This window comes from Epargyreus clarus, unplaced genomic scaffold (assembly GCF_041222505.1).
Source record: "Epargyreus clarus isolate Ecla_fem2 unplaced genomic scaffold, WU_Ecla_fem_2.2 ptg000019l, whole genome shotgun sequence".
Taxonomy (NCBI): Eukaryota; Metazoa; Arthropoda; class Insecta; order Lepidoptera; family Hesperiidae; genus Epargyreus; species Epargyreus clarus.
In genome coordinates, this window is record NW_027332227.1 from 9,326,735 (window position 1) to 9,337,092 (window position 10,358).

Genomic DNA, 10,358 nt, shown 5'->3' on the forward strand with positions numbered 1-10,358 from the left:
ATTTATTTCATATAAGTATATGTAACATTTTAGTACTTTAATCTCAAACCTACGCTTACATGACAATGATTAGTATAAAATAAGCAGTACATAAATATCTCCGTTATGACCCCGTTTATCAAACAGACATTAAACGTGTCAGTCGCGTGCCGTATCAGGCAAGATTATATTCAGTATGTTTACAGGCACACTGTATCTGAGCTTCTATGTTACTATATATATATAAATTAGCCCATACCCATGAGAATAATTTATGTTTGTAACGACACGTGTCTGACACGCTCGATGCCTGTAGATGTAAATGAATCCTGAAATGTGCTATAAATTTTAATATTTGCCTCTTACATCAATAATTATCATAAAATACGTGTCTTTCCGGATACAAAACTTGTGCAACATATGAAAATATGCTAGTGACTACATTATACAATGTTTGAAAGAGTCGGATGAATACATCAAGCTGAAACGACAGTAGAGGGACTTTGAAAATGAAATCCATTGTACGGTAAGTCCAGGGAATAGTCAGCTTGGACTTCACCAGGTCTTGTCGTCAAATCCACTAAGGAAGGAGCATCGATTGAGGAAAACATTTCGTTAGGTGGTTCTGATGAACTCAAATAAACTGGAAAAAGTCGGGGCTCCATTTCTTGCTTAATAGTTTTAGTTTCAGGTTTCTTAACGTCTTTCATATCAACTTTCAAAGATTCTTTATCTTTTCTGTCAGCTATATGTATTCGATCTATTTTAATGTCTCCTGTATCGATCGACCATGGGCTTTGTGGCTTTGATAGTGCAGAGGTAGGCATCAGTTCAGATGGCCAGTTATCTTGGCTCCGTTTTTGGTAATGGTCATAAGGCGGGTAAGAGTGATAGAAACCGTAACTCACCGGACTTGTAGCAATCTGGAACAGAATGCCTGTTAACGGGTTATCTTGGTTTGGTTTTAGTAAAGTGCTGTACAGCGGCGATGTGATTAATGTAACATGAAACCTAGATATAATCTAAATCTTGTTACTGCGTGTTCGCATATGAGGCGTCCAATTTAGTTCAAAGAAGAAGAAAGGTGTTTGACTTCAGCTAGAATTTTTATTCTATATGGATTTTTTTTTAATAAGATAGATTTTAATAAGACATGACCATTTCCCATCAGAATGCTTATTTGTTACTTCAATCTTATGAAAAGCTTTATGTATTATGTTATGTTTTTTTTTTAGTTTAAGTATGAATAGTGTTCAGTTATTTTATAAATTAATAAGTTAACGTTTAGTGAGTTAGAGTTTAGAATTTATATTATTAAAAAAGCAGATAATAATTTGTTAATAAAAATCATACCTTCCCTCTTTCATGGTATGGTTCATAATTATTAGTTTCTACCTAAAAGAAAATATCGTTATTATATTATGTTAAGTACTACAGATTTCAGTGATTTTCAAATGTTAAATGTCAATGTTACAAAAAGAGATTTTTAAGCTTGTAAAGTTTAAAGCACATATTTTTATGTACTTAGTTCTAAAGTTATAATTGTAAAGGAAATGTTGTCAGAAAATACGAGTGATTTTTTTAGAAAGTTTTCAAAGATATGTTAAGTGTATCAATTCGGAATTGATTAGAGCGATGTAGCTATACTTAACTGTACTTGCACATATCTTAACAAAGCTTAAACCTCTCTCTAAAACCAGAAGCCCCATGCACAACAGTTGACGACGATATTACGATTAAAGAAAATACACTAAACATAGCTTACTTTCTTGAGTCCTTGTATAGAGGCTAGTATAAGAGCCATTTTGGCTAGCAACAGAGCCTTTCCTCCAAGAACAGCCAGGAATTGGAAACCCATTGGTACAAGAACCATACCGATAGAGACGATACCAAACATCATCATTGTCAGCATGTGATGACGACGCCGCCCACGATATTCCACTGAAAAAGGTAAGAAATTATCATGTGTATGTCTATAAAAAAGAAAATAATTATTTTCTGTGGGTATTAAAAATGAATATTCTTCAGTTATTACATTGAACACCCACTCGAGGACGCAATAAAATTTCTTATATGAGCTGATGAGATGTGTCTTTTTTCCTCATTTTCCTACCATCATACATTTCAATGACACATTTTCCCAAATTTATTACATTCGTATGTGAGCCACCTTAACGTCGAATTAAATAACATACGCAATAATATTGAGAATAATTTTATATTATACTAGCTGACCCGGCAAACGTTGTGTTGCCATATAAATAAAAAAATGTTAAGGGTGAACAACCCTTATCACTCAGGTGTATGATTTCTAAGATTCTTTTTTATGGAATAGTTAATACTGTTAACTTTTTTAATTAGGGATGACTGAGAGTGTTATAAACGAAGGAGTAGACAAATAAAATCAAAAGCTTTGAACTGCTAAGCTATCAGGAGTTACACGTGTTATTGTGAGTCAACCATAAAAGATAGACATATGCTGTCGTGGGATAAGTTTTATATAATTTTAAGGAGAACATTTCCGTCATACATGATTTCTGTGTAGCTTTAACCATTAAGGTTGCATACGCGACGGAAGCTTAAAAAATGGAGTAACTTCTTCCTTTTCCCAACATATCCCTTCACTGCTCTGCTCCTACTGATTGTAGCGTGATTGAAGTATACTATAACCAGCTCAGGAGTATGAAAAATAATTGTACCAAGTTTCGTTAAAATCCGTCGAGTTGTTTTTGTTTCTATAATGGTTATACAGACACACAGACAGACAGACAGACAGACGGACAGACAGACAGACAGACAAAAATTTTACTGATTGTATTTTTGGCATCAGTATCGATCCCTAATCACCCCCTGATAGTTATTTTGGAAATATATTTCATGTTCAGAATTGACCTCTCTACAGATTTATTATAAGTATAGATAAATAGAAAACGAGCATGCCGTGCACCAGATAATAAGTGGCAACATACGTCTGCCGCCCACATACGTCCATAAACAGCTCTTCTTTGGATAAAAAACCTACTACTAACATAGGATAATTTTACTGCCTCTTCAGACTGAGAATTTCTCGTATAAGCGCTTCTATTATTATTAAGCAAATTTCTGTAGCGGTGGTTCTTCTAAATACTAACCACAAAGGGTTTTACCAGCTTTCAGAGTACAAAGAAATACTAATGGCCCATACTTAATTCGATTTTCTTTTAAAGGTCGCGTTATATGTTTTCTACTTACCCTTTTCTAAAGCCTTATTATCTTCGAAATCAAATTTAATAACATGCGTTCGAAGTACTTTAGCCATACGCTGGAGAGCGAGTGTTCGCCACTCCCCCTCATCTAGCTCTTTATCTGACCATGTACTGGAAATGAAAAATTTAATAAGTCTGCATTCTTGAACAATACGGGAGTTTGTATGTAAATGCCCTGCCCACGTTTTTAGCACAATTAGTGTTTTATGTAGTTGTAGAAGAAATTGGCAATTAATGTTGTGTGATCATTACCGCCCATGGACTTTACAAATAGAACAGAGTACAAATTGGATAACTATCTCTTATGACCAAATCGGAACGCCTGAAAGGTAGTAAGAGGAATTGTAATTTTAATGGCTATTACAGCAATACAATAACATAGGTTTTCTACCCCTATCCTATCAACTTTTTTAAACATTTGTGAGTTAACATGCAATAATGCAAATGAAAGTCATAAGGGATTTGGTACAATACTTTACCAAAATCGAATTATTTCAATGATGCATATATAATATATAGCATAAACAGAAATGAAAACATTTGAGAATCATAATTGCTAATAATCCAAGAGGAAAATCAATCATACAAATCTACGGAAGAATAGTTTGAATTTATATTCAGTACGAACTAATTAATATCTACCATGCTACGATTTTGCTATTAGAAGGAATTGTAAAATATATACCAATTAACGGAATATCCTATTACAAAGCGCATTCCAGTATTCAGAAATACTTGCCCACAGCAATAAATTGTTTATGATAATTAATTTCGAAATTGGAGCGTTTTGCAACTTCGTCTGAAATCCGATGCGACGTTGACAGATTGCCACGCGGTCGTTCACCCGCCGATCGAACGTTCGAATTAAATCGAAAATGATTTCCAAAAACATTGTTTGTACGACTTCTTATTAATTCAGCGATATTAGATAATATGACTTCTTTAAGAAGAGTGTTTGCTATTATTATCTTTACTAAGAATTTAATCTCTAATCTCTATGTTTGCGTTTGTATTCAGATGTTATCGTTTAAATAGTTGTCTAAAACATGTTTAAATCCTAACATTATAAATTTACTTTACCTAGGTTTATTTCAGGGATTTTCTTATAAGATAAACGTAGGATTGTTGTGTAGTATAATATCATCAGGTAGGTATATTTTAGTCCCGATGTATAAGGTATATGACGTATGGGCATCGGGGGTCCCAAGTTTGTAACAATTTTCTTGTAGAATAACATTTTATCAACTGACATTCCTCTCCTATTCCTTCGTAGAGTGATCTAGTAGTTGAAACTTCTCTCGCCTAACGCCAGGTGCAAGCGAACTTTTCCTTATCTCCAACATTTTCTAATCATTATGTTACCTAAGATAGGTAGTGATAGCCTAGTGGTTAAGAAACTCAGCCTCTTGATCGAGGGGATCGAAGATCAAATCCTAGGCACGCACCTTTGATTTTAATTCTAAATTCTAAAGTTATGTGCGTATTATAAATAAATTATTACTTGCTAAAACGGTGAAGGAAAACAACGTGAGGAAACCTGCATGACAAAGGAATCTTGAATTTTTTGGCCAGCGAGGTGGACTATGGCCTAATGCTTCCCATTTTGAGAGGAGACGCGTGCCCAGCAGCGGGACAGTGATAGTTTGATCATGATAATGATGATGATACTTACCTTGTATTATTTTCAGGCATAATATTACCGGAACGGTCCACGAGCTCGAATCTCACCAAGCTGACGCCATCCCCAATCGGTACCACGTCAGGTGTGAGCGAGCGATCGAGAGCTCGAAGCGTTTTCCGCTTCATGCATCGCAGAAACTTCGGGAAGTATTCCTTGTGATCGATCACATCCTTTACGTCGACTAACTGAAACATTTGTATGATATAGCGAGTTTACTGTCGACAGTTCTGTGAAGTTTTCTGTACACCTGTATGTTTTTAACTAGGATAGTTTTGTTAGAGTTACGCGAGACTTTACTAGCAATCAAAAATCTATAACTATTTATTTGATACATTGTCTTATTATCGATAATGATGTTTCATTAAAACACCTTAGACTTCATTGTGTGGATAAACTTAAAATTGTAAAAATAAAAAAAAAGAGTTTTTGAAATATTTACGGGCGTTTTTACGGACTGATTAAGAGATAAATTTAAACTCACATATCAAACATACATAAATAAAGAAATGTTTTACTTTCGTTACAAGATTACAAAATCTCTTACATTTTACATTTTACTCCTCCATGGTTTGCAATATACAACATTGCTATGTCAGGTTGTTGTTGATACGGAGCGAAATTGTTTTTTTAACTAAGTAATAAAACGGCACGTTGACGTGGGCCGGGGATATTCTGTGTAAAATATACCTGGCGCGCGACAAGCCTACGCGAAAGCCTCGCTTACATTTGGAGCAACTTTACAGAAAGTTGCTTGGAATAAAAGTAGCTTAAAATACTTTGTACCCTTTTAATATAGGTTTAAATTTGTAGTAAAGAAGCAAGGAATTCACCTGGAATTAAGTGGTCTCTGTTGTCCAAGGACTAATATGATCAACTCGATGTAAAGTGGTTCTGCCTGAAACTACTCACAGACGAAGAGGTCTGTGATCAACCTAGTCCTTAGAGTGCCTTTTACCACTCCTAAGAAATGTTGGCCACCTAATAATATGTAAAACAACTGGCATACATAGTCACACGCTTGCATCAAAATGCAGGAACTGCTTTACACAAGGAATAGTTGTATAATACCTCCCCCGTCAAACAATACTGCCTCTTACACACTTGTATAGTGGATACTGTGAATATGATCATAATGTTCCAAAAATGTGAACTCCCCTAAACAGACATTGTTCAACCTGTTGAACCATAACCTATCATATTTTTTAAAATAGATCCGTAGCTACTGATGGGGTAGTAATTAAATGACCATGGTAATGTTAAAGAAAGATCTTTTGCAAAAGTTTAAAAGCCCGTTTTTGTGTATAAAAGATATATTCTTAGTTTGTATCGGGAGGTATTTTTTTTTAGTTACTCGTTAGATAGGAGGGATTAATTAATCATTCACTGGATGATCGGAAGTATCATCGTTTCAAGAGGATTAATTGCCCTAGGGAGCGTACATAAATCAGCCGATTTCGTGCTATTGTAAATTGGTACTACGCATACAAATATTTTATATTACTTTTAATAAAATTCTATGACAGAATTGCATGTTAAAACTCTACTGGGGTCTCTATTATTTTTCTAAAGATAGATAAATAATTAATTTAAAAAATAACTACAATAAAGATTGTAAGTTATCCTGACATACATAACAAAAAAATCACTTATTTACGGAGCGGAGACATTTTCATTGGATAATTATGTCATTATGTTTGTGTGAGTTATGAATAGATCTATCGGTTTTGCTATAAACAAATTTGCTATTAAGTAATTTAATCGTTTCTTAGAACAATTATATCCAGCACCAAGAAACTGTTACTGGAATAATCAAAATTATTTTATCTGTTCCCGTTTCATAATTACCCACTTAGAATAAGTATTAAATCTGAGATCGAGTAAAATTATGTATTATTATAATATTATTTTATTTAATAAATGGTATTTATTAATTATGTATAATTTACACTTACATTCACTATAACTTACATATTTATTCATCATATTACAGATAATATATAAATGAATATCAGTTTTATCACCATCAATATGTTTATAAAGAAATGTGTGAATTAGTCTGAAACTACTATAAATTTGTAATCCGTGTCGTCATAGAACAAGCTTTTGAAGTCTCAACTAGAATAAGTAAGCTTTGGAAAAGAGATTAGGCGCCGACGTAATTTCCTTTTGCATTAGTGGAAGCGGTGGATGCTGGGCAAGCAGATTATTGCGATGTTGAGCTGGATTACCGGGCTTACACAAGATATCAGTGTCCTACGCTCGGATCCCGTGGAGCTATCGACTTTGTATAATCCAAGGATAGAATGTTGCTCGCTATGTTCTCATAATCGTGGACGCTTGGACTTAAGTGCACGCCAGCGTCATTAGTTCTGCTAATAACGCAAAACTATTTCCTTATTGAGCTATTTTTATCAGATATTATCTATTTAATATCTTTACTACGTTTATATTTATCAAATGTTTTATGAGATTAAAACTAAATGGTATAGTCAACAAAGTTATACAAAATAAATCAATATTACACACAAAAACGGCGATGTTACGACTCTACAATCTTATAAGTAGGTATTACAATTACAATATCCGATATGAGAAATATAAAAATTTAATAAAGAGAAACATAAATATAAGTGTAATTTAAAAAGCCTTAATAAGAATAAAATTAAATGTTATATTTTATTATATTTTTTTAAATATAGTCATTACATTCGTTTATTTAGATCACGCACACCGAATTGAAAATAGCATAGTGTGCCTTAAAACTGGTAAATTTATTTTTATAGCGTTATTTCGAGAACAGTACGTTTACCATGAGTTTTTACGTTTTGACAAATATGACTGTTTTGGTATTTGTTTACGTATTTGCTCATACAATTTCCAATCAGCGCCCCTAGCGGATTGTGTCAGAACTAGGAAATCGTATGGGCCAATACATAAACAATAACCAAAACAGTCATATTTGCCAAAACGTTAAAACTCATGGTAAGGGTACAGTCGATTTGAGATCAAACAATATAAATTATCTTTGCTTCGTAGAATTCGCAATCTTCTAACGTTAAGCAACTTTCAAATGTATTTCAAAGAATAAATAATATTTTGTAAAGAAAATGAGAAAATTCTCCACAATCGGTTACCTTTCATAAATTTTTCTATTTTTCTCCATCTTCGTACACAAGGTTTAAATAACAGATTTATTTGACGTCATAATGCTGTAGTATTTACACAAGTTGAGAAATATAACAACATGTTACCTGTGCGAAGCACAACACATTTATATCGTGTTGTTAAAATGTATTACACAGCGTCGCATCTGTGGTCTTCCAAGTCTTATTTGTATTACAATTGGATGAAATAGTTCGACTGATGATTTTTTTGACATAACATTAAACTAGAAAACGAGTAGGTATTCTTCATGGTTGTCCCTGTAGTCCCGGGACTAGAATAGGGCTACGGTATCCCCAGCCTGTCGTAAGAGGCGACTAAAAGGGGGCTTCCCGGGTTGCGGGCGGCAAGATTGGGAGGTCGAGCTGTCCAGCAAGCAACTCTGGGAAGGACGGCGGTATATGTGGTCGCATTCCGTCGTAAACACCAGACGGTGTGGTGAGTCCTGAAGCTCACCTAGGAGGAGCCTTGGAGCCTAGGAGGAGGTTGCTTGTCGTAGGAGATCCCAGAGTCCTCTTGGCAACGCCGAGGACGACCACCGGGGGAGGTTTTGTTGCTTGGGGGAACCCTGTATTGCTCCCACGGCACCGGGTACCTTTTGAGGGTTTCCCCCTCGTAAAAATATTAAATAAAAGGTATTCTTCATGGTAGTAGTAGTAAGTAGTCACTACCGTCTTTTGATTTGTAAGTGGACATTTCTACGACTTCTACCTGAAGCCAATCACCAAATCATTTTTTCGTCTGAGAACTAACATGATCGTCTCATCAGGCCGACATTACCTTGCATCAAAACGGAAGAACTACTTCACTCTAGAGATATGTGTGGCGGAGGAAACTTCTTTATTAAATCGTTCTAAATTGTAAAGTACTATTCATTACTGTATATAGAATGGTCCGTATATACAATGAATGCAGTGGGTCTCCAAATATGGATATTAACCATGTGTCTCTGGCTAAATTTAAAAAAATACTTAAGACTGTAGATTAGTCTTTCATAGATTAAAAATATATATTAGTCAATTCATAGATTAATTAATGAATTAGAGTAAAAGTATTAGACAAACTGTACTTTTGTTTATTGTTATAATGACGTTTTACTTTTTTTGTTTGTATGCTTACAAGGAGTCTTTGATACTCACCTATAAGTGATTATGCATTTATTGTTAAATGTATTCCTAGTTCTTAAGTTATGGTGGCGCATGTAAATGTAATAATCGTTGGTGATTTTAATAAATAAATAAATTACTAATTATGTTGTCTAAAATTAATTTACCGATACATACTTTCTTGGAACAATCCCGCCAAATAATTTTGACCACATCTGCTCCCTCTAGCCACAAGTCAGCTATAAATTTGCTAAAGTAAGCATCTAAATCCTCTTTCTCGTCTCCACGACAACTGGGCATCAGTGCCAGAAAGACGGCGTATATAAGTAGAACTTTCATATCGATCCGAAATCGCTTTGTCATGAAATTCATTTCAGTCACACTTGTGCCGTTTTCTGCTGAAAACAAACGAAATTTGAAATACAAGGAAGTGAAACCAGATATTGGAATATATTGAAATGTTTGTATTTGATTTGTATTCATAAGACTTCGTTTGGTATGTTTTCTTTAATTTTACGACATTTCTTTTTAAAAATGTTTTTTATGGTTCCGTACCTGGAAAGGAAAAAGGAACGCATTTATATTTAATAATTTATATCTAATACTCAAGTCTACTGTACCTTGGAGCTGTGAGAAAATAAAACTTCTATTAAGTCAACGCAATCAAGAGAAACATCCGTTTAAGCCGCAAATTTCCGAAATTTTCGAAATTCACAAGGGAATCAACACCTACAGGGCACGTCCCGTGAACTAAGGATCTTGAAATTTGCTACGAAGTAACGTCTTAAAGCACAGATAAAGGAAAAATTACAAAAACTTTTGCTTTATCTATTGAACCGTAATATATAGTTCAAATTTTCACAATGCATTTATTCAAATTCTAAAAATAAGAAAAAACAAACGAAAATTTTGTGGTAGGGAACCGTCCGAGAGCGAGTTGGACTTATATTTGGGCCATTATTATACTATAGCAAACCAGCATGTAGATAACCTAATAGGAACTGTTAACCCCAGATTTAATTAAAGTCCTACCTATAGTCGTTGTTACTTTGAAGATTAAGTTGGAATGTCGTTAAAATCTCCCTTCCCACACGGTTAAGATTAAAGAGAACATTGTTGCTGTAAGATAGAAATAACTTCACAGTTAGACCATAGAGCACCGCTCTAAAATGTTAAAATTGGTAA

General features: G+C 34.1%; 1 protein-coding gene across 1 annotated transcript; it reads right to left on the reverse strand.

Moving 5' to 3' along the window:
• Positions 1-303: 303 nt before the first annotated feature.
• On the reverse strand, positions 304-9,558 carry Osi23 (DUF1676 domain-containing protein Osi23). Its single transcript, XM_073083988.1, has 5 exons — positions 9,351-9,558; positions 4,897-5,090; positions 3,211-3,335; positions 1,745-1,920; positions 304-902 (listed from the first exon to the last, which is right to left on the reverse strand). The coding sequence occupies exons 1-5, from the start codon at positions 9,543-9,545 to the stop codon at positions 456-458; spliced, it is 1,137 nt and encodes a 378-aa protein (XP_072940089.1). The 5' UTR covers positions 9,546-9,558; the 3' UTR covers positions 304-455.
• Positions 9,559-10,358: the final 800 nt, after the last annotated feature.